The sequence below is a fragment of the Carassius auratus genome, chromosome 38, assembly GCF_003368295.1.
Source record: "Carassius auratus strain Wakin chromosome 38, ASM336829v1, whole genome shotgun sequence".
NCBI classification, from domain to species: domain Eukaryota; kingdom Metazoa; phylum Chordata; class Actinopteri; order Cypriniformes; family Cyprinidae; genus Carassius; species Carassius auratus.
The window spans coordinates 5,385,689-5,412,117 of record NC_039280.1 but is presented as its reverse complement, the minus strand read 5'-3'; the positions used below and the strand labels follow the sequence as shown (position 1 = coordinate 5,412,117).

Genomic DNA, 26,429 nt, shown 5'->3' with positions numbered 1-26,429 from the left:
GATGCACATTTCTTTTTATCACTGTTGAAGACAGTTGTGCTGCTGCTTAATATTTTTGTGGACACCTTTACTGCCACTTTTGATAAATTTAATTAATCTTTGCTGAATAAAAGTATACATTTCTTCAACAAAAAAAAGGGAAAAAATAAGAAAAAAACATGAAAACCAATACATATTAGCTACCCATTTACCATCACTATCTATTCTGACAGCTAAAGGTCACTGTAAAATCTGCAGAGGCTCGAAACCACAACAAGAATGACCTAGGCGAATAAAATCTATTGTGGAATATCTCAAATATTACACAACAGGTCAAAACTGGAGGTATTTTAATGTCTGTGGTTTTTCAGTGACACTTTGTTTTACCCCAAGCCCAGGTTATCTGACCCTGGTGTGAAGACATCCTGCCTTCACTATTGTCTTTAAAGTGGTGTGATGTAGTCATAAAAGATTTGGGTCAGCAGCTGAAAAATCTGAACCTTGCAAAGGATGACTCATAAGCTATCACTTCTGCAAGGTACGTAAACCCAGACTCATTCTTTGATTATTGACATTTTGGAATTCTAACAGCGCAACTTGGGGGGAAAAAAATCCTTGTTTATAGGAAAATCAAGGACGGACACACATTTCAGCAGAAGAGCACAAATACACATGTACACGCAACAGGATGGGCCTCTCTCCATCAGTTTACAACCCACCCTGTGTGTCAGAGGGTCTAGCCGGTCTGGAAAACAGATGTCCAGTCTCCTTCCATCTCCTTTGCTACCAACGCAGTAATGTGCTGCTCCAAGAAAACATCTGTCTAAGCATTGACCATCAGCAAAGGGGCCCCCATGAATTAGCTCGTCCACCCTTTGAAACTCGCAAGACTGTGTGCCACTCAGTTCTGAGCCCTGCCGGATTCCTCTCCCTTTTACTTCTTGCCCAACAGCACTAAATTAGATCATTTTGAAATGTTACTGAGATGTGAAGTGTACAAAACTTTAGCTCTGCATACCACCTTTTCATCGAAGCAGATTTGTTCGCTTAATCAGAAGGCACAGTCCAAACAAACAGCTTTCAAAGTTCAAGTATTCTTGAAAAAGCACAGACCCCTTTGAACCACGCAATACACAAGTTCAGGACGGGAGCTACAACATTTGTCGCACTTTTTTGATTTGGGCTCTCAGATGACCCATGAAGAACAAAGAAATGCAAATCATGACGCACCTCGTCCCCTCTGTCCTCACATTCCTGAATGTGTGAAATTTGGAGGAGGTAAAGAGAGCCTTAGAATCTACAATAAGTTCATTAGCACTGTAATCACTCAAACAAAGGCAAAGCCAAGAGGACTTTACAATCTCTGACCCATTAATCACTTTTAATTAGTGTTTTAAATTGAATAAATCAATCTTAAATCACTCAAGTATTTAGTAGAAATGATGTAGAGTTGAGCAGGTTTTGAGTTAGAGGTCTAATGGCATAATGCATGTTTTATATGGCAGCAATTATTCATGCTAATATTAAATAGTTTGCTCAAAATTGCCTTAAAACTTTATTTTTTTTAAATGTATATTAAAGTTGTTATCAGTTGAATGGATTATCGAAATATTCACAGTAAATCGACAAAGGACAGATAAAGACATTAAGTACGTGTTCAGCTGATGAGTGCACTATAGTGCAATGGGACATGAAGGGTTAAATCTGTGGGGAGGGGAGGTGACGGCTAACCAAAAGAAGAGGGGGATATAAAAACACCAAAGGCTTCGTGGGCACGAGTTTGACTGTGTTTGTGCTGGACTAAAGACACACAACGACAGAAGGGAACACACACGGACACACACTGGTCTTTAGATGTGGTGTCGTGTGTTATTTGACAGCACGCTTTTACGCAGAAGGTGTGTGTGGATACTCTTGCGCAAGAGCGGCTCATACACCCTCCTGAGGACAGAGCTCAGATGAGTTAGTCAGAGGAGGAACTTTGGATCTTCATCACACTGAAGATGGGCTTATAGTGAACTACACGTATTCCTTGAAGACACAGTGGCATTTGGAGAGGATGACAGCACTTTGCGCAATGAACCGGAGCGCAACAATGTACCCGAAGTTTTATATTAGACGTGAAGGACAGACCACGAGAATTTGAAGTGGTTTGAACTGGAGACTTTGTTGTTTTGTTTTATTTTTATTTTAAAATATAAGAAGAATGCTGCAGGTTCTCAAAAGAGTTTTCTTGTGCCGATGTACCTGATTTACCTGCGCACAAGTAAAACTCCAGTATTTCCTCAATAAAGAAGTCAAAAAAAAATTATCACAACATATATGCTTATCTACTTTTGCATTTTATACTGATGCTCAATGGAATGGTACAAAGCTTTGGAGTTTGTGAGACTTACTTTATTGCTTTTTAAAGGTAATTCGAGTTATTTTTGGACATCGGGATTATACCATTTTTAAAATCAGGAGCAGTTTCAGACGTGGAGTGATTGGGCTTCTTTGAGAGCATTTCTTGCCAGTAACTCTTTTTCCCTTGAGTATTGCTCTTCTGGACCCCGAGGTGGCTTCGCAGTGGTGTGGCGGCTCCTCGTCCGCGGCGGATCCGGAGATCGGAGTGTCTGCAGCGGCAGGAGGCGGCAGCGGAAGCCTGGCAGCAGCAGCAGCAGCGGCGGCGGCGGCGCAGGGTCCTAAGAGTGCTCGAGTGAAGAGGATGGTGCGGCTGGCGGCGGAGCTGCTGTTGCTGTTGGGACTCCTTCTCCTGACGTTACACATCACGGTGTTGCGGAGCAGCCCGCTGCAGCACGGAAATGACACTGTGAACTCGGAGCAGGTGGCGGAGGTGAGTTTTATGAAAATACGTCCAGATTTTTTTTAAAGATCAAATAAGTTTTATAAGTAATAAGTCAAATATCAAATAAGTATTTTTGCTTCGAGAATTTTTTTTTTTTTGTAAGACCGTTAAGATGTTTTTTCATCATCACAATTATATATTTGTTACATTTTCCCCTTATAATTAGAATTTGTGGGGGAAGTTTCAATAAAAAAATATATGGCGAAAGAAAACACTCAAAAGAAATAAAATATATTCATATATTTCAATTGATTGTGGGTTAACATGACTTTATCTTGACTTTTTAATTATTTATTTATTTATTATGTACATAGGAGTAAATAAATGAAAAATACTTATGTTTCACCATCTTTGCATTGCACTGATCGCTTGATCCACTGATAGATAGATAGATAGATAGATAGATAGATAGATAGATAGATAGATAGATAGATAGATAGATATGAATAGAATATGCATACACATTGTAATTGTAAAACAACCATAACATCATAATTTGTAATGTTGCACATATTTATGTACTGTTTTGTATCTAATCAAGTAGTTTTGACTTAGCATTCAAACTGAGCTGGGGTTCAGCCAGGGTCAGAGATGTTCTCTTTCTCTCTAGCTGACTAGCTGCAGGCTATCATTTATCACCACTGGTTCATCAGTGTCACTCAAGTATCCTGTTAATATGTTCTTGCTTCAAACCATGCATTTACCAAGATAAAAAAAAAAAAAGAAAGAAAGGGGGAAAGACAAATATAGACTCTATGTGTTCCACACATTGGTGCACAACATTACAATAAGGCAGGGTGACTTTCAGAGCTACAGAATACATTCTCCGTTTAGTCCTTTAGTATCGTTGGCCGAGATTAGACCTGTCTTTAATGAGTCTGTGCTGGTTTCAGCTAAAAGTGTTCTGCCATCTGTTTATGGAGCAAGTGCATTGCTCCCAGAGACTGGACCAAGGGGTCAAGAAGGGTTTGAGATCAACAGGGCTTTGTTGGGTGCATTAAAAACCCTGTGGCTGGCTTTTTGATGTATTTTTAGCATGACACAGAGATGCCTTTGTCAGTCTGCAAACGTTGGCACAACACCATGGTAAATGTGTGTTTATCCATTACGGTGGCTCTCTTGTAGCGGAATAGCAGCAGCAATGGGATTCAGCTGAACAGTTAAATGATATCTCATTTATTATGTAGTTCTCCAAAAGCTGTTTGGATTTTCAGAAGCTGAAAGCTAAAAGTTTGAATTTGCACAATCTGTTACTGGTTTAACTGCATTCAGTGGCTGCTAAAGGAAGTGAATGAATCCCGGGTGAGTCTTTACAGTTTAGCCCTGGAGGTCAAGTCTGTGGTTTTTGTACGTAGAGTCATGGGACAGAACTCACTTTTCTGGGAACACGTTTATGACATGCACGGCTGTTGGAAATACGTCTGGAATGTAAATAGAATGTGTCAAACATCACCAAGTTTGAGGAGAGTTGGGGGCAGCAGTGAGGGTTGTAGGCAGAAGAGCCTGGTGATGGACAGTTAAGCCTCACTTGCAGTTTCTGATCTTAAAGTACTTAATGCACAGAAGCAGTAAGAGAACCACCAGCCCCTGCAATCCTTTAAACATAAACATTGATTATTACCTTTTTTTCTCTCTCTCCTCTCTTTTTTATGATTTATTCTATAGGATTCACAATGTCATGAAAACTGGGTTAAGTAATTTTCCAGACTACAAGAAGCTGTGTACTTCCTCAGAAAATGTCAGAAAAACAAATATTTTACTACTTGATATAGGTGTTTCATTGAAAGGCCTATTGCACTTTGTGTTTAGCATTCGTTTCCTGTCCAGTCTCCTGGGAAGACCCCCTGAGAGGCTTCTAATTGAATTGCTGTCATGCTCCTTAAGCAAAGGGAATAAAGAGGAAGCAGGAGGTGGAAGTAGTCAGAAATGTGACAGGGGCGTCTGTATGTCACCCTTGTGTCTGTTTTCCTTGTTAGAAACCCATATGGTTTGAAGAATGGTGTGTGTAATGTCTTTGTAAGTTTTTGTAGGAACTGTAATGGGTATCTAACGGTTTGTTCACAGCCTCATGTACATCAAATTAACCTTGCATAACCAGATATATCTTGGATTTTCTAGGATTTTTCATATTTTTCAGTTGGACAGAAGTCTTATTTAAAGCCGTGTTCAACTTGCAAAGTTCAAAAGCCTGGATATAACAGGAAGATTGATTGACAGTCGTTAAGGTGTTACATTGCTGTTGTTATGCCAAGTTTACTCTGACGTGATTTTTAAAAAGTTTTTTAATGTTTATTTGCTGTCAAGCATGACGATATTACATCAATAACCCTGACTATCTTAGAACCAGCCCTTAAAGGGATAGTTTACCCAAAAAAGAAAATGTTATGTTTATCTGCTCACCCCCAAGGCATCCGAAATGTAAGTGACTTTGTTCTTTAGTAGAACACTTTAGTAGAGATTTTTAACTCAACCCATTGAAGTCTGTCAGTTGTATAAAGTAAGTGTATGGTAGGGCTGTGCAAAAAATCAAATGTGATTCTCATGTGCATTTCGCCAGTAAAACCGCTTCTGTGATTAGAAGTAAATAGCCAGCACATGCTTTCAAATGTAGCAGCATTTGTTACATAGATCCGTAGTTCAGTGGCTTTCAATAAATCGCCTGTGATTTTAAACGCGATTTTGTTTAAATTAAACCCTGCGGCTCATGACAATACATTGATGTGATTGCTCTATGGTGGATCGCAGATCGCAGTGCATTACCGCCACCTATCTCTCAAGTGGACCATTGAAACTCCTAATTGAGATTTTAGATAGTGTGTCAATGGTCCGTTTGAGAGATAGGTGGGGGAAATACACTTATTAGTCTGCAATCCACCATAAAGCAAGAAGAAGAAGAAGATGCCTCACATGCAGGGTGAAGAAGACGACGCGAATGCTCTCAGGACAGTTCAGACATTGCGGTGAAAATCAGAGGTAAAAAGACAATGTAAATACTGTTCAGTTTCTTGCACAGACTGATCTTTTTGTGTTGACACATCAATGTATCGTCAAGAGCTGCAGGGTTTAATTTGTTTAATTTGCAGGGTTTCTTTTGTGTATGTTTTATGCCCCTCAAAGCCATGATTCTTATCCACTTCCATTATACAACTGACAGACTGCAGTGGTTTGAGTTAAAAATCTCAGTTTGTGCTCTACTGAAGAAACAAAATCACCTACATCTTGGATGCCCTGGAGGTAAGCAGATAAACAACACATTTTCATTTTTGGGCAACTATCACCTTAAATGCATTACCGTCATGCTATTAAATACCAAATAGTATATTGTTCATTATTTAACATTCACATACTCATGTAGCTTTACTATAGTTTAACCACTTTAACAATTGGAAAACAACTACTTTTTCAAAATAGCTTTGCCGAAGCATTTTGGACAATGTTTGTTCCCTTTACCTGAAGCGAAATGCATTCTACTCTACAGCTTTACACAGCACTCAGTCAGTCAAACAAAATGGCTTGAATAAAAAATAGGGAGGAGTGGGAGACAAAAGATTGAAGATGCCCTTTGATCTTATTGTCCAGCTCAGTATGCATGATTACAGGCTACTTATAGCTGTCCAGTTGTGAAGTAATTGCCCCCTCTGTGTGTATGTGACAGCAAACACATGCCTTGGCAGTCTTAAGGGAAAACAATTACAACCCTCTTTGACATGGAAAAGCATATTTTTTTTGTCAGCCAATGGGGCGCACAACAATTTTACCATATGGGCTCCGTTTTATATCTATTTCAAGAGTTCAGTAGTACAGTATCTATTTCAAGAACAGTGCGGGACTGCAACCAGAACTCCTCTCTTGAGGGAAGACAGACTGAAGAAAATGTATATACATCACAACAGTGGATTTAACATAGAAATGTAAAGTCTAACCTTAAAATACATGCTTTTTATGTACTCTTCTCACTTTAAATACTTTAGTGCGTTAGTAAGAATATTGGTAAAACTTTAGTGTACAATTCTCAATATTAAATAGTTGGTTATTAGCATTAATATTACTGGGATATTTCCTGTTTATTATTACTTTTAAAAAAACATATGAATGTTCTGCAATACCTTATTCTAAAAAAAAAAGTATATTGAGGCAAAAGCCATAGATATTAGTTAGTTCATCTATAGTGTGACCCGAATAATTTATGTAGTTATGTATTATTTAATTGAATGAATTAAAAGAACTGTTTCACGTCTATCATTAACTGGTCGTTGTTCTTTTGATGTCACCACGTCTAAGTGCTTTTATGAAGAGAGCGCATCTGCGCACCTCTCGGATAGGGCATCAAGAACCGGACTGACTGAGTACTCGGTACCACCGGTACTTAAAAAAACCTGGTACCGTAACATTTTACATTTTCTAGTACCGAATTGGTACAGAATTACCGGGTCTTTTGACAACACTACAGGACAGTTATTTCAAAAACATAAAAAAGATTATAATAAAACAATGAATTTAACATTTATTCAATCCCTTTAAAGTGACCTGGTCAGATTTAGTTTAGTTATCTAATTCATGAGGCTTTTTTGTGAATATGTCCCTCAGCAGGTTATAAATGATGGGTTATTGTCATGGTGCTTTCTCAAGATTCACAGAAAGTGTCTGGGGTGTATGTTTATATTATGGGGTGATAAGGAGCAATGTAGCACCTGTGGGTAATTAGGCCATTTGAGGCGAGATTGAGTGAGTGGAGCTGCTAAATGTCTCTAATCTCTGAGTGTAAACAAACAGTTCTGGGGTGAGCTGGATGAAACCAGTATATGTTTCCATTGATCTCTGACTTTAAGGTCTCTTTCTTGAACATATGGCTGGTTAAAGGGGTGTTAAAGACGTCTAGGTTGCAATCACACCTTTCAGGTGGAAAAGAAAATATACTGATGATGTTTGAGTCACCTTTTTTAAGGCATTTCTGATCATAGTGGAATATCGAAGTTTATATCATGAAGTCACTGTTTTTCCTGTTTATTAACTTTCTAAACAGATTTGCAGAACAATCTTCTCCTGGAGAAACCAGATTAGAACATTGTAGATTGTTTGTGAGGTTACCAGCACCAACCAGGTTGCCACAATGGTCTACAAGGTCAAAACTCAGCTTATAGACAATCTTTTCAATCATAGAGCAACTAATGATCATTGAAGACTAGCTAGGGAGCACCATTCCATTCTATCACCCATTGGGCACTCCTGCTTGAGACTTAAATTATGTAAACAGACCCTAAGCCACTTTTAACCACTCCCATATGTACATTGTTTTTTCTTGGTGGGAAGTTACACAGTGTAAATATACTTCTACACTGAGTCTAACATCAATTGTAGATTGTCTCCCAAGGTCTGGGTGGAAACAAGCTGATAATTGAGATACATTTTTGAATCTGTGACAACAGAGTCAAGAATTGTATACAGAGGGATGATTCACTCTGAGTGGTTTGTTTTATCATTCTTCAGAATGATTCAAGTCCTTGAATATCTGTAAGGATACTGGGGGGTCATGAAAAATGGGTCACAGGTCTAAGACTATGCTAAACTATGCTAAATGCAAACAATAAAATGCAACTTGCATATGTAGTTTGTGTGTTAAAAAGACTTAAAGGGATACTCCACCCCAAAATTAAAATGTTGTCATTAATCACTTACCCCCATGTCTTAAAAGCTTCGTTCATCTTCTGAACACATTTTAAGATACTTTGAATGAAAACCGGGAGGCTTGTGACTGTCCCATAGACTACCAAGTAAAATACACTGTCAAGGTCAAGAAAAGTATGAAAGACATAATCAGAATAGTCCATCTGCCATCAGTGGTTCAACCATAACATTATCAAGTGAAAAGAATACTTTTTATACTCAAAGAAACAATTTTTACGACTTTAACAATTTGTCTCCTTTGCGTCTCTCCTCATCACCGTAAAGGCATTTTGGAGGACATCCACTGAATGCAAGCAGCTTACGCTCTTCTGTGTCAGCCGTGCTGCACGGATGCTCTGTTTTTATTCAAATCAAATTTTAAATACATGAAGAAAACGTATCTTTGTGTCGTGGCTGACACACAATAGCGTAAACTACTTGTGTTAAGTGGATATTCTCCAAAATGGCGATACAGTGATGTGGAGAGAGACAGAGGATTGTTGGACAAATTGTTGAATAAAGTCATTATTTTTGTTTCTTCGAGTACAAAAAGTGTCTCGTCGCTTCATAACATTGCGGCTGAACCACTGATCCACTGATGGCAGATGGACTATTCTGACGATGTTTTAAATCTTAAAACTTTTCTTGACCTTGACAGTGATACTTGGCAGTCTATGGGACAGTCACAAGCTTCCAGAAATATCCAAAATATCTTAAATTGTGAACGACATGGGGGTAAGTGAATAATGACATAATTTACATTTTGAAGTGGGGTAACCCTTAAAACAGACTTTTAATAGGTACTGGGAACCACCAGTCTAATATTTGCCACGGTTTATTATTTTGTGCAGAATAATGTCAATGCAGAAAGCAGCTCCTCCGTTCAGTTGGGGCCGGGTGACAGAAAGTCCAGAGTGCCTCATATTTCAGCGTCTCAGCCCTGGGTTCAAAGTCACGGGACAGGGGGCAGCCTGCAGAAAGACGGACCTGGAGCTTTTCTGCTGGACCTGCAGAACTTCCCTGATCTTTCCAAAGCTGATATAAATGGGCAAAACCCCAACATTCAGGTAGGAAGATGCTCAGAACCAATGTGTTTTTCTTTACAGTTACCAAATCAATTGTTATGCTCATTAGTGTCACATATAAAATAATATATAATACGCACACATAATATGTTTTTTCTTAACACAAATAAATAAACATTGTGTAGTCAGTGTGTATTTGTCTTGTTCAGAATACAGTAAAAACAGTTATATTATGAAATATTAGTGCACTTTAAAATAATGTTATTCTATTTTCATATTCTATTATATGAAACTATATATATTACCCGTGCCTTCAGTGTCACAAGATCATTCAGAAATCATTCTAATATGCTGATTTTCTCAAGAAACATTTCTTATTAGCAATGTTGAAAACATTTGCTGCCTAATATTTTTATGTAAACTGTGATACACTGCTATTTAAGTATTTAAGTATTCAATCCTTTTATTCAGCAAAGACGCATTTATCAAAAATGACAGTATATACATTTAAATGTTGTTATTTTGTTCTTACAATTCATAAAAAAAAAAAAAATTCTCCACAAAATATTAAGCAGCACAACGGATAAAAATCGATCACCAAATAATCATATTAGAATGATTTCTGAAGGATCATGTGACACTGCAGACTGGAGTATTGGCTGCTGAAAATTCAGCATAACCACCAAGGGAATAAGTTACATTTGATAGATTTTTTTTCCTACCCAATTGGCAAAGGAATTTTAAACTGTTAATTAATAACTAATAAACTTAGAAATAAGTAAATATATATATATATATATATATATATATATATATATATATATATATATATATATATATATATATATGTATGTATGTATGTATGTATGTATGTATGTATGTATGTATGTATGTGTATATAAAATCAAATAAATGTATCTTTTTTTAAATATGTTTAGATTTTTGAATAAGACAACAATGATTAATACATTTTCTTTTTTTTGCATTTTTTGCGGTGTACAAACACAAAGACTTTTAAAGGAGACATGGCTGACCAAGCACATAAAGTAAAATCTTGGCAAACAGAAAGTGGCAAAAAGCTCTGATGCACATCAGCACTTCTTTTCAAGAAGGGAGCCTTTTGGTCCCCCCGCTTCCTCTCTCTCCCTATCTTTACACACACACACACAATCAAACTCTAACATTTGCTTAGTCTTAGTCTTAGTAACCACACACACCTGTACAGCACCGGCCGCCAACTAATCCACCACGGGTTCCATCAGAAGGAAAAACACGTGAATTTTGACCAAGAATGGCAGAAAGGATAAAGTGTATCGATGTCTTAAGTAGCAGTGAATGTGTGTGTGTGAGGCTCGGGGGTGTGTGTGGGCATGGGTATCTTTGATCCAAATCATCATCTGGCTTTCATGGTCTTAAGGAGGCTGAGAGGCCCTTTGAACTTGATGTTTAGGTGGAGAGAGCGAGAGAAAGAGAGGCTAGAGAGGGGAAGCCCACCCCTTGCCCCAATCTGAGAGGCACATGTGTTACTGGTGGGGTGGGGGTGTCACTGCAGAATGGCAGCGTCTCTGAACAAGACATGGAGCTTGAGCATGACCTAAGCCAAAGTCCATCTGGACCTCCACAAGATCACACTACCCCTTAATGTTTGATGTTCCACAAAAACCATCTCTCAGTACAACAGATCTGTATAATTATTCTCAACATGTGCAAGTAAACAAATTAGATTTGCAACAAAAGGGACCGATGTAGACTGCAGTGTTTATAATGTGTTTTATAGCACAGCATGGAATTATTGTTATGAATAGTTTCTTACAAAAGGAAATTGTTGGAGGTATGATGGTATCACATGGTTAGTACCTAACCCTAACATCATGTTTGATATTCATGCTTTTGACATTCTACTTACAGTAATTAACTTTGCAACTATATGTCAACTAGCAGTCATTATAGTATATTAGTAGACACTTTTTTGAAGGTCCACAACATACTGACTATGAGAACATTTGCAAGTATATGTCAACTTATTCCTCTAACCCTAAACTTAAGTCTACTCTAAGAGTTAGTAGACATGTGGTTGCAAATTAATGAGAATTAGTTGACATGTAGTTGCAAAATTACTTATAGCAAGTAGAATGTCTCAAGTGGACTATCAAAATAAAGTGTAACCATAAATAAATAAATATGAATATATATGTTATTTAATAATTAGAATTTATATTTGAACACTTGAATAGTAGTGTGCGTTTGAATTAAAAGAATGAAAAAATTATAAATTTACTTAAAAATTATATTGATTTTAGTGTAAAATGATGGGAAATATTATCAAACATATCAAAATACAGTATTGTTCAAAATAATAGCAGTACAATGTGACTAACCAGAATAATCAAGGTTTTTCGTATATTTTTTTATTGCTACGTGGCAAACAAGTTACCAGTAGGTTCAGTAGATTCTCAGAAAACAAACAAGACCCAGCATTCATGATATGCACGCTCTTAAGGCTGTGCAATTGGGCAATTAGTTGAATTAGTTGAAAGGGGTGTGTTCAAAAAAATAGCAGTGTGGCATTCAATCACTGAGGTCATCAATTTTGTGAAGAAACAGGTGTGAATCAGGTGGCCCCTATTTAAGGATGAAGCCAACACTTGTTGAACATGCATTTGAAAGCTGAGGAAAATGGGTCGTTCAAGACATTGTTCAGAAGAACAGCGTACTTTGATTAAAAAGTTGATTAGAGAGGGGAAAACCTATAAAGAGGTGCAAAAAATGATAGGCTGTTCAGCTAAAATGATCTCCAATGCCTTAAAATGGAGAGCAAAACCAGAGAGACGTGGAAGAAAACGGAAGACAACCATCAAAATGGATAGAAGAATAACCAGAATGGCAAAGGCTCAGCCAATGATCACCTCCAGGATGATCAAAGACAGTCTGGAGTTACCTGTAAGTACTGTGACAGTTAGAAGACGTCTGTGTCAAAGAGAAATGGAGGAACAATTTGTGGACTGATGAGAGTAAAATTGTTCTTTTTGGGTCCAAGGGCCACAGGCAGTTTGTGAGACGACCCCCAAACTCTGAATTCAAGCCACAGTACACAGTGAAGACAGTGAAGCATGGAGGTGCAAGCATCATGATATGGGCATGTTTCTCCTACTATGGTGTTGGGCCTATTTATCGCATACCAGGGATCATGGATCAGTTTGCATATGTTAAAATACTTGAAGAGGTCATGTTGCCCTATGCTGAAGAGGACATGCCCTTGAAATGGTTGTTTCAACAAGACAATGACCCAAAACACACTAGTAAACGGGCAAAGTCTTGGTTCCAAACCAACAAAATTAATGTTATGGAGTGGCCAGCCCAATCTCCAGACCTTAATCCAATTGAGAACTTGTGGGGCGATATCAAAAATGCTGTTTCTGAAGCAAAACCAAGAAATGTGAATGAATTGTGGAATGTTGTTAAAGAATCATGGAGTGGAATAACAGCTGAGAGGTGCCACAAGTTGGTTGACTCCATGCCACACAGATGTCAAGCAGTTTTAAAAAACTGTGGTCATACAACTAAATATTAGTTTAGTGATTCACAGGATTGCTAAATCCCAGAAAAAAAAAAATGTTTGTACAAAATAGTTTTGAGTTTGTACAGTCAAAGGTAGACACTGCTATTTTTTTGAACACACCCCTTTCAACTAATTCAACTAATTGCCCAATTGCACAGCCTTAAGAGCGTGCATATCATGAATGCTGGGTCTTGTTTGTTTTCTGACAATCTACTGAACCTACTGGTAACTTGTTTGCCACGTAGCAATAAAAAATATACTAAAAACCTTGATTATTCTGGTTAGTCACATTGTACTGCTATTATTTTGAACAATACTGTATAATTAAAAAAAAATGAATATTTTGAAATATTTTTGCAATATAAAATATCTTTCTCTATATTAATATATATAAAAAAGCTGTATTTCCGCCAGCCATTACTATAGTTCTCAATGTCATGTGATCCTTCAGAAATAATTCTCTTATATGCCGATTTTGTGCCTAAGAATTATTGTTATCAGTGTTGAAAACAGTTGTGCTGCTTAATATTTTTGAATTCTTTTTTTTTTTTCAGGATTCTTTGATCAACAGAAAGTTCAAAAGAAAAGAAAATATTTTTTGTGGCATTACGTATTTATTACTTTTGATCAATTTATGGGTCCTTGCTGAATAAAAAAATGCACTTATCGAAAAAAAAATATCTTTATGGTCCCTTTTTAGGGTTAAGTGTCTTATGAATGTAAAAATGTTATTATAGGTTTATATTTGATGTATTAAATCCCTAACCTTGAGGATGAGCAATAATAAGCGATGTTTGCCTCAGTAAACTCTACTAATGATAGTATGCTTTAAAATCGTTAGGTTACCATAGAAGTGGTGGACAGCCTGGAAGGTTCTGAGCCAGAGAAGGGACTACGCAAAGAAAACAAGCCTGGCTGGGCAGCTACTAACTGGAGGAACTGGTGGCAGCGTTCGTCTTCCTCGTCCTCATCCTCCGTATCCACCCCGAAGGGTCCTGATGAACAGGATTACGAGAGCAACACAGAGGACAGCAACTTCCTCAAACCGCTCGGAGACTGGGAGCGAAGAGGGTCTGCTGGCACAGGAAGCAGATCCCAGACCGAATACGGTACATTGCAGATGAGCATGTGTTATGGAGTTATTGTTTTACTGAAAAAATCTGCAAAGCATAAATATGGCTCCACCGTGAGGTGATGAAATCTGTAACTTGTCACTATAACATGGCCAGTGCTTCTTACGGAGTCTGTGATTGTACACTGAACAAAATTATAAACGCAACACTTTTGTTTATGCCCCCTTTTTTTATGAGCTGAACTAAAAAGTTCTAAAACTTTTTCTATGTACACAAAAGGCCTATTTTTCTCAAATACTGTTCAAAAATCTGTCTAAATCTGTGCTAGTTAGCACTTCTCCTATGCCGAGGTAATCCATCCACCTCACAGGTGTAGCATGTCAAGATGCTGATTAGACAGACAGTTTATTGCACGGGTGTGCCTTAGCCTGGCCAAAATAAAAAGTCACTCTAAAATGTGCAGTTGTACTATATTTGGGGGACTGGGGGATGGGGGTGACTGAAAACCAGTCAATATCTGTTGTAACTACCATTTGCCTTACGCAGTGCCTTACGCAAAACATCTCCTTCGCATAGAGTTGATCAGGTTGTTGATTGTGGCCTGTGGAATGTTGGTCCACTCCTCTTCAATGGCTGTGTGAAGTTGCTGGATATTGGCAGGAACTGGAACACACCGTTGTATATGCCAATCAAGAGCATCCCAAACATGCTCAATGGGTGACATGACTGGTGAGTATGCTGGCCATGCAAGAACTGGGATGTTTTCAGCTTCCAGGAATTGTGTACAGATCCTTTCAACTTGGGGCCGTTTCTGACAGTTTGTGCAGAAATTCTTTGGTTATGCAAACCGATTGTTGCAGCAGCTATCCAGGTGGCTGGACTCTGGACGATCTTAGAGGTGAATGTGGAGGTTCTGGGGTGGTGCAGTTACACATGGTCTACGGTTGCGGGGCCGGTTGGATGTACTGCCAAATTCTCTGAAACGCTTTTGGATATTGCTTATGGTAGAGAAATGAACGTTCAATTCATGGGCAACAGCTCTGGTGGACACTCCTGCAGTCAGTAAAAGTGTTGCATTCATAATTTTGTTCAGTGTACATTGCTTCCTGCAGGAGAGAGATTCCTGTGTGGCAGAGTCTGTCTCCATGACAGAAAACACTCCTGAACATCAAAGCAGGAGAGAGAGAATCCAGAGCATCTGTTCCTCTGGTCTAATAGCTCGCTCTCTGTCTCTTTTGGTAAAGTGGAGTTAAATGAGTGAATGTGTGTTGCTGTCAGAGACTGCACTTCCTGTCAAACGCATTCTTACCCTGTCACCACTTGCCTAAACCCTTTTACTCTAGAGGAACTCTCTTTGATCAATGTGTTAAGGTAATACCAAATCGAAGTTGAAAATTCTCCATATAATTTTCCTCATGACTAACACGCGGACTGTTGTGGCCATGACTCATTCCTGAGGGTTTGCCATATCTGCTTTTGATTGGCTTATTCGTTTCCATTAGCGGTGTGTGGGGAGCTGTGGCTCGTGTGGGTTCAGACATGTTGTTGCCTGTGAGTTGGCCCGCACTCGACTGTGACCATGCAGCTTGACAGCGCTAAAAGTAATGTTGTCTTTTTAAGACCAGAGGTCTTTGTTTTTCTCTCATCAGGGGCAGAGGATAAGGATTGTGGTTGCTTGCTTGGTTTGTGTGTGTGTGTGTGTGTCTGTGTGCGTATACACTACCAGAAAATTATGTAATGACCAAAAGAAATGTTAAATAAATCAAAACTTCCTTATAATTTAGAAAAGTATCCACCCTTAGTTTGGCTGCTTTTCTTTCATTATCTGATTGAACTGAGAAAGAAAGAAAGAAAGAAAGAAAGAAAGAAAGAAAGAAAGAAAGAAAGAAAGAAAGAAAGAAAGAAAGAAAAAGAAAGAAAATTTTAAAGAAATATAACAATTATAAGAAATATTAAAAAACTATTTATTATAAATTATTACATTATTTTAAATAAAAACATTTTTGATTAAAATAATCTAATAAATTAGTGTTGCATATGAAAATATACACATCATTTCTTTACAAAACTGACATTGACAATATATAATTTATAAAAAATTATTTTTGTAAACAAAATTTTCAACAAGAATTTTCATAGTTTATATTTTAGAGCACATACTTATTAGATTGATGATAATAATAATAATAATTTAGTATAGAATTTCATAGCCACAATTTACATATTTTAGAGCAGAATTGTATTATTATTAGATTAATAATAATAATAATAATAATAATCATCATCATCATCCTTTAAATACTTTTCCTAGCCACAATTTATCCATTTTAGAGCATAAATTTATTAGATTAATAAGAATAATAATAAATAATTTTACAAAGAATTTCCTAGCCACAATATATACATTTTTGAGTATAAACTTTTTTTTATTATTAGATTAATGTTGATAATAATCATCATCATCATCATCATCGTTCTGTCAAGAATTTTGCTAGCCACAATTGATACATTTTAGAGTTTAAACTTATTAGATTGATAATACAAATAACTATAATAATAATAATAATAATAACAAAATAATAAATAATGTTAAACAAATACACTGTTATTCTTAAAATTTCAGCCTTGATTTTCTTAGTTTAATTTAGAAATTATCTGCATTTCTAAACAGAAAATCTTAGGTTGGTTTCATGTGAATCTAGCAAGAGCAGATGTTTTTGTGTCCAGCAGACCAACTGTAAACACCCATCGCAAGGATATAACACTGTATTGAAGGCCATAAAATTATGGGAATGTCAGAAAACGACATTCTAGAATTTCTAGAATACTCCACCTCAGCTACTGTTTTGCTGCTCATCACTGAATCAGAAATGTAAGAGTCATACTTGTATGCTGTTTCAAAAACAGTTGGAAGTTGGCGTAAGTATGTAGACTTGGCTCATTCATTCACCCACTCCCATGTGTATGAGCCAATTAGAGAAGTATGCTAATGGTATAGGCCAGCGGGCTGACTTGAGCGCCTCAGGTATTTGAAACATACGGTCTGAATCAGGATCTGCTCAGTGGGACCTGTGTTTGAAATCATGTCATAGCACTCAAGTGCCAGTGAATGTGTGAAATAAATATATATTTTTTTCACTCTATTATAGACTACATAGATGGTGATGGTGATTGGAGTGGTTGGTCGCCATGCAGCATATCCTGTGGAAATGGTAACCAGAAGCGGACCAGGTCATGCGGCTACGCCTGCACAGCCACAGAGTCACGGACATGTGACATGCCCAGCTGTCCAGGTAAGAAATACTTTCTTTGGATCATCATTTGGAGACCATACAAGCAAGCTCCTTTATGCTGCCAAAAAAAACATATTTGAAATGAATGGCACTGAGTAAACCACTTTCTTATGTACAGGAATTGAAGATGCTTTCAGGACAGCAGCGACAGAAGTCAGTCTTCTCGCCGGCACTGAAGACTTTAACGCAACAGAACTCTTTGGAGTTGGCAAGTTATTTATAATTTAACACCACCTGGTTTACTGGTCACTAAAAAGCAATCAAAACAACCTCCTAACTCTATAATGGTACTCTTTTTACTTTATATTGGGCCATATTCAGGCAGAGACACAGGAATACAGATTCGTTTTCTAATACACCATTCTGATTCCTGAACAAATGAGACTTAAGAGTCAGTTCTTTTAGTGAATCAAAACCAAACAGCACAACTAGTTCACTAATTAATTCATGAATCTGACCTCACTAGTTGTATTGTGTGGTTTTGACTTATAAGATAGCATCATTCACGAATCAGAATAATTTCATGTGCTGTCTTAAAGGGTTAGTTCACCAATAAATTAAAATTATGTCATTAATGACTCACCCTCAGGTCGTTCGAAACCCGTAAGACCTCCGTTCATCTTCAGAACACAGTTTAAGATATTTTAGATTTAGTCCGAGAGCTCTCAGCCCCTCCATTGAAAATGTATGTACGGTATACTGTCCATGTCCAGAAAGGTAATAAAAACATCATCAAAGTCATTAATGACATAATTTTCATTTTTCGGTGTACTAACCCTTTAAGTCAGTCAAAACCAAGCGTGACTAATGTAGTCCGATTCCAGATCAAACGTCCCTTATGAAAAAGTTATTTTTAGTGAACTAAACGTATACAATTTAAGAAGATTTATTTTCATCTTTTTAATATTCAGTTAATTACTGTAGTTTTTCAAAATATTTCAGTAACTTTACTTTAAGGTCCAATTCTCACTATGTATGACTTTTGCCTCAAACTCCTAATTACTGCTAAGTAAGGTAGTTGTTACGTTTAGGTGTTGGTTAGAATAAAGATGTAGAATATGTGCTTTATAAGTACTAATAAACAGCTAATATGATGATAATAGGTATGCTAATAAGCGACTAGTTGACAGTGAGAAATCTTTCCTATACTGAAGTGTTACCAATATTTCCTTATCAAAAATTTAAATTCCATTTAACAGTCAATCACATATTGAAAAATGTTGTTATTCTTGTGATGTGGGTTACTCCTCCCCAGATACAGACAGCTGCGAGCGTTGGATGAACTGCAAGAGCGAGTTCCTCAAGAAATACATGAGCAAAGTGGCCAGCGACCTACCGAGCTGTCCCTGCTCATACCCAACCGAGGTGGCCTACAGCACCGCAGACGTCCATGATGCCACCACAAGGCGCAACTTCCGCTGGAAGGACGCCAGTGGACCAAAGGAGAAGCTGGAGATCTACAAACCCACCGCTCGCTATTGCATTCGTTCCATGCTCACACTGGAATCCACCACACTGGCAGCCCAGCACTGCTGCTACGACGACAGCATGAAGCTCATCACCCGTGGCAAAGGGGCCGGAGCGCCCAACCTCATCAGCACCGAGTTCTCCGCCGACCTGCACTACAAAGTGGACATCCTACCATGGATCATCTGCAAGGGCGACTGGAGTCGCTACAACCAGGCTCGACCTCCCAATAATGGACAGAAATGTGCAGAGAACCCTCAGGATGAGGACTACTATAAACAGTTTGAGGAGGCCAGAGAGTTCTAAGCTGAGATGATGCTATGAACTCCTTTTGAAAACTGGCTGTGTGTTTGAACAGGACTTGCTATGAGAAACAGACGGCACAGCCAACAACAAGCACAGAACATCTTCATATGGTTTCCCTCAGAACCTTGAGTTGGAGCGTTTTCATGGAAAGAATAATACCAAGTTACTCATCATGGTTCTCTTTGTATTGTTTATCTGTATTACTTGGGCTAACAGATTTTTTTATAAGGAGTAAAAGGGAAAACTAAAGGGAAGTCATATCAGGAATCACCCCACCAATGTTCAGCTGACAGCGAGAGTTTCATGTGTTTTTGCATGCTTGCATTATGGCCAACATGCAGTTGGAAACCCTCACCTCAGGATTCTTGGACAGGTATAAGGATATCGGATACAAATTCAGGTTCCTGTGTAAACATGCATATATTTGACAGAATTCCTATATTATGTCCTGTTGTATCACTTTTCCTTTTTGATAAAAACAAAACTGTTCTGCATAATCTTTGCAAAGTATTTATTGAGTCATAGTTATGTGTCGATGGTAGGGGATTGTGCATATAGATGTATGGACACATTTTGAGTGCTAAATAAATAGTCCATGGCACATTAAATGTCTATTGTCGCTGACTCTGAGTGTGTTAAATTCACAGGAGATGATTCCATAGCATCTGCTGAGGTCAAAGAGACTTTCACCTTGTATCAAAGTCAAATAAGATCCGTCCTCAGATATGAAACACTTTAAGCCATTCCACAAGACTCCTATTAGCTCTATCCAGAAATGGGCCTAAGCTCCTCTTTTGATGTCTGATGCAAAATACTTTTCCCTCCCTTTAAATGGGGCTCGAATTCTTTTTTTTTTTTTTTTTGCAAGCTTGCTCATATTCTTAAATTCCCCAGTAATTTATCTGCCTATGATCATGCAATCACATGAATAGAGGGCCGCAATCTTAGAGCCAAAGCTGAAACCCCAGAACATCCCGTCAGATGTTTGTATCAATGATAATTTCACTGTTATATATATATATATATATATATATATATATATAAACCATTATCCTACAAGAAAAGCATTTTTTTTTTTTTACATTTACATTTATTTAGCAATGCATATTATTTTTCATTAAACATTAATTTCTGATCTGAGTTTAGGGTCAGTAAGACTTATTTGAGAAAAGTTTCTCATTCTCACCATATAAGAAACCTTTTGTTATTTTGTATTTTTATCAAAAATACAGTAAAACCAGTATTATTATGAAATGTTATTACAATTTAAAACATCCTTCAGAAATCATTCTAATATGCCGATTTGATTCTCAAGAAACATTTCAAATTATTATCAGTGGTGAAAACAATTATGGCAAGTCATTTATTTGTAGAATATTTCCTAAATTTTGCTAAATATATAAGAAAATGCAGAATTACATTTTAAATGACATGGATATAATATAATTAATGTATTCATAAACACACATTTATGAATAAAACAATGCATCTGGCACAAAACATCACTGACTTTTGTAGTTTTCAGCATTCTTACTGATGCATTCAAAAGTAATTTTTGCAAATCCATCAATAGCTCAGTTGTGTTATTATATAAACCAGCTAAATAACATTATCTTGGTTTAATATTATCTAAATCACCAAACTCAAAGAGAGACTGCCCCCTCCCTACATTTGGTGCCTGGCAGTTGTGGTTGAATTTTGATGCATGTTCACAGTAAGTCAAATGATTGTACATAAAAGCCCTAACACATCAAACTTGATCACAGAGCCAACAGTGACAGAGAGCTCCAGAAGACGCCTTCAGCAAGACACCGATCAAGCGGGTTTAGAGTACATCTGCTGTTAGTATCAAGTGAATTCTCATGGTCTTCTCCCAACTCACCTTCATAAAAGCACTTTGGAGTGAAGGCTAAGCTTATAGCATGGAGTGGGATAAGCAGCAGTGATCTTTATTGAATCAGACCGTCTGCTTCAGAGGCCTCTCAACATCAAAGCCAACAGCCTGCTTTATTTTAAAACATCAGGCCTGTGTTAGAGCGGTGGCAGATCCTGCCCCATACCAACTCTATCTCTCACTCTCACACCCTCCACATGTCCTTCCAGAAGTTACACCATTTCTATTTACGGACTTCCTAACGACAGTGGATAATAACAGACTTCTGCCTTCACAGGTGCTTGTGAACACTGGATGGTGTTTCAGTACTGGGACTTAATACTAAACTTACAAATTTGAGGTGTTATTTTTAACCCTTAATGACAAAAGACGATGATATTACCATATAACACCAGGCATTACTGATGTTTATTCGATTTCGGTGTCAAACAGTAGTGGTTAGATCATTTTGCAATTGTAAAGAATATATATATATATATATATATATATATATATAGAGAGAGAGAGAGAGAGAGAGAGAGAGAGAGAGAGAGAGAGAGAGAGCATTATGCTATCAAACACAAGGTTGGGGGTTCGATTCCCCAGGAACACATGATAGGTAAAAAGTGAGTGAGTCAAAATGAAGTAAAAATTGATAGCATGAATGCACTGTAAGCCACTTTGGATAAAGTGTTTGAATAATTATGCAATGCACCATTAAAAGCGCTAGACATATAAAAATGAGTCGAACTGAATTATCACAAATATGTCATTATTTACAATAGATATATTTACAATGTGTTCTCCAGAACTGATCCCAAAATACTTATTTCTAAGGTATCAAATACAATCTACTCAACTTTCCTGTTCTATTTTACCAGCATGCACAAAGTCATGAATCATTAATGAAGTTGCATAAATGTATAGTTCAGTCAAAAAACTCTAGATGGTGCAGGCTGACGGGTTGTTAACGTAACTGATGATATTCAGAGAGTTAATTGACTTGGCACAAGCTGACTTGTTAATGTTGCATATGCAGCCAATGAGCTTACGTTCTTGCATTTATATGGATGGCTAGCATTCACTTTAGATTTTTACAGCGCGCTTTCAGAGTTTCTTTGAAACACTCCACCTTCCCCAGCTCCACCTGTATAGATCTTCTACGGGTTATTTTATATGCTATTTGTGCAGCAGCAGTATGTCTTGAATACTCACACCAACATATCGCCGTATGCATTGGCAGTAGCAAGTTCCTGTACTTGCTTGCAATAGCAGCAATAATCTGCAACTACAGCAATAACCATATCACCATCACCATGCTCAAATCTTTTGTCACGTAAAATCTGAGTTGTCATGATTGAAATAAAGTTAGAGCTGATATTTATTACGTTCAAAACTTTTGTCATATCTGGAGTTCATTTTCATTCCAAATGCTCAAAAAAAGTTGTAAAAATATCTGATTTGTATATTTACCATTACATTTTTACAAATATTTTGTGTTTTACATAGATTTTTTTTTCATGCATCTGTGTCATTTTTAAAAGCTTGAAGCCTACAGTAATGGTTAGGTCATTCTACAATTGCAGAAAGGAAAAAAAAAAAACACACTCAGGCCCAAAACATTTTGCAATGATGCAGAACCACTATTTGGCTTTTATAAAAGAAGTCCCACAGTGCAGTTGACCACACTATTTTCGTGTTATTCTCTTCAAGCGAGGCTGTTTTTAGAGCAAATCCATTCGCTTTTGCACTCTTTCTCTCAGCGTTGGCACTTTATGGGTGGTGTAGCACATTTCAGGAAGTGTCTAGCCCGCAATGCCGCAAGGGCCGCGGCTGCTTGGTGGGCTTAATTAGAAGGCAGCTCGTGGTGCGTGGAACCTGGAATAGCTGACCTGGACTGCCAGGACTAGCTCAAATGCCTAGGCTCATAGGGAGAGTGCTACAGTCAGTGGTGTATTACCTGGCCCGATGCCTGACCTAAAGACGGCTTGTTGGCACAGGGTGCACAGAAGCTGGGGGAGGGGTCCAGGAATGAGGGGCATGCAGCTGAACAAACAGGTCAAGTAGCTGACAAACACCTCAAACGACTCTGGGGCTTAGATTAACCCTTGCGAGAGGATTGTCCATATAAGAACTGCTGAAATGCATACATGACCTTATGACCTTAGCCGTGACCTCAGTCTTTCACCTCACAAGTGTGCAGCCTTGCAGACAACAGGATAGGAATATGGGGGGAAAAAAGTATATTTTGCAGCTTAGTTTTTTTTTTTTTTTTTAATGCTTTAATAGAAAAAGACATTATGACAAATGAGATAGAGAGAGAGAGAGAGAGAGAGAGAGAGAGAGAGAGAGAGAAACTTGCTTTTGAGGTTATTATATTGTTTGTTTTATTTTCATATCATTAAGGCAAGACATTATAGGTGCATAGGGTAAAATTAACTATTTACTTTCCCCAACTGAATTATTATTATTATTATTATTATTGCATTATAGGGTTTCTCAAATGTTATGTTTAGATATGCAAATGATACATTATATAATTAAATATGCATTCATGTGCATATAGTTATTATCTGAACAACGGATATTGCCAAGTTCAAAATGCTTACTTCATTTTGTTGACATTATTTTACAAAGGGGATTTTAGATATCATTTGATCACTCGTTAAATGTATTTTTGGAGGAAAAAAATAAAACTATAAAAGATATGTAATGTAATTTAAATCTACAGACACAACTCAATAAATTGTAATAACATAAACATTTTTGAATGGAATGTGTTTTTAAAAATATTTCCTATTTATACAAATAGCAATATATATATATATATATATATATATATATATATATATATATATATATATATCCTATTTATACAAATAGCAATATATATGTATTTTGTTTGTGTGTGTGTGTGTGTGTGTGCGCGTGCGTGTGTGCATCGATGTTTACTCTGAAATAACACATTCTTTCACCATCAACCACTGACAAAATACTGAACTAGTCAGAGAGAACAGTTATGCCAAGTTCCCTTTACTTCTGTTCTGCACTGAAGGGGCGTCTGCCTGCTATTTCCAGCACAGAATGTCCTTGTGTGACATGAGCAGAAGACGACCTGTGAGGCTCTGTGTACGTGACTGTCTCTCTGTACAGACTTCAGACCGGGTGCAATAATAACGATTTTGGTGGTGGTGAGCGGTAGCTCCCTATTGTCTGAGTCGGTGTTTGCAGAAAGACACAGGACACACAGCAGCGATTCAGTCTGACAAGAGAGCTCAGCTTGCGTGGACAGCAGGCCGACCGGGACCACGGCCACACGCTTTGATCTTGACTCGCACTGCCGTCTGTTTTGCGTTTTAGGTCTCGCTGAGCGCGAGGCATTGGATACACCTTGAATGTGGAGGGGCACTCACTTCTGTGCCCTGCTACCTCTTAAAGACCAAGTATCTCTTTTCAAAGCCAAAGGGGCCCTCCGCAACCCTTCTGCCACAAGCTCACAAATAACATTACACTGTGCACGGCATAAAAGTGCCACTGAAATGGAAAGGGACACAGGGAATATGTTTGTGTTAAGTGTTCAAGGTGAACTGTTTTATTTTGTGATGTGTTTGTGCTTATGCTATGAAGAGCAACAGGTGGAGGACGTCTTCAAGAGCAGAAGGAAAATATAGACTTTTTCTTTTGAACACTTTTGAAATTGATTTCATCTACCATTACTAAAATCTTCTTTTTTTTTTATCAAATTAGCAATAAAAGTCTATCAAGTCAAAAAGTGCATTTGCGATTTGAATAGAATTATAATGAACTATTTTAATAGAAGTGTTAATATATGTCTCCCTAAATATAATCAGTATTTAAATCTACATGTATTTGAAGGTAAGTCTATCGCCAACAAGTGGGAATGGAGTGCGCAATCTGCATTTGCATATTTGATTGACAGGCAGATTTATAAAGAAATTCGTCCTACAATAGTGTAAAAGACGTCAATGTTGTACCAAGATCTCTATTAAAGAACAAATATAAGCATTGTCATAACTGGAAACAGCACAAAGGACTCCGCGAGTCTGCATTAACCATTCAATGAAGAAGGAAAAAAAAAATCACTCTTTAAGACGGTGAAAGAAACCAAACGTCAAAATGTGGCACGAACCACAAACACAATGGGATGACAATAAATCCACAGGCACCCCGTAGGACAAATTTCAGGACAACATGGGACAGCCACAGGATTGTTATTTATGGATGTTAAAGGAAAGCACTATTAACCCAAACCTTCATAACCCAAACACTACTGACTAAAAAACAACATCATTCCGGTTTGACATCAAACAAACATTTGCGAGCTATTTCATTTCTCCAGATTCTCTGGAGAGCTTCTATTTTCACCTCTGGGTTATTGTCGAGTGTGTAATTTATTTCTAGACTGTAAATCTCCAGCAGCCCACAGTTAAGATTATAAGATATGTGGGGAGTAGAAAAGGCTGGGGGAGACAAGGATAGAAATTTTGCTGTCCGTTAGAGCCTCAAAAACAAATATGATGCTAGAAATAGAGTAGTGTTTTTGTCTGGAAGACAAGGGCTCATGGGACATGGAGACTAAAAGAGTGAAATACAGAAGCCTCCAGATAAACGATAAAACAACAAACTGTATACAATAAATTTGGCCGAAAAAAAAAAACAACACACTTTCTAACACAGGAAGGATTCAAATGGTTCAGCATCCAAGTCAGTTTATGGAAAATGGAACAAAAAAGTGATCCAAGTCCACTTCTAAAGCCAGAAACAGTGTGAATGCAAAGATAATCCTTTTTCACTAGTCCACTTAAAGAGCATGGTAAAGCAACCACAGTTTCCTACCAGTGTTGATGTAGTTCCTATTGAAACAAGAAGTTTGGGCGGGACATACAGAGGTACTGACGAATCGGCTTTAGTTACATTACGGTCATGGACCATGATTTGCTATTTGCTACTCTGCAGCAGCTGGAGTTAGAGAGCTACAGTCATTTTAGTGAACATTTGGACAGAAATTTGCATTGCAGGATGAATCATCTATATTTTTGACCTCTTTTCCCAGAACAGAATCGAAAATGCACATCTAGTAATTGATTCTTTTGAAAGTTTCCATAAACACTACGACCGTATTAGGTTCTTTGCTGTCCCCGGAGCCAATTATACTAACATGATTTTACCCAAAGCTGAAACTCCCACAAATATCAGTTAAGCTTGTGATTATTTACTTTAATTGCAAGAAAAGCCTTAACATATGAACAATTTTCACATGCCGCCACAATAATAGGGGGACCAATTTTACTTGAAAAAAAAAAAAAAAAAAAAAAAAAAGT

At 37.5% G+C, this 26,429-nt stretch overlaps 1 protein-coding gene across 1 annotated transcript; it reads left to right on the top strand.

Moving 5' to 3' along the window:
- The first annotated feature begins 1,487 nt into the window (after positions 1 to 1,487).
- On the top strand, positions 1,488 to 19,826 carry ism1 (isthmin 1). The gene is made up of 6 exons (XM_026223580.1): positions 1,488 to 2,815; positions 9,343 to 9,558; positions 13,917 to 14,184; positions 17,298 to 17,441; positions 17,560 to 17,649; positions 18,697 to 19,826. Exons 1-6 carry the CDS (start codon positions 2,687 to 2,689, stop codon positions 19,212 to 19,214), a joined length of 1,365 nt encoding a protein of 454 aa, XP_026079365.1. The 5' UTR covers positions 1,488 to 2,686; the 3' UTR covers positions 19,215 to 19,826.
- The last annotated feature ends 6,603 nt before the right edge of the window (positions 19,827 to 26,429 follow it).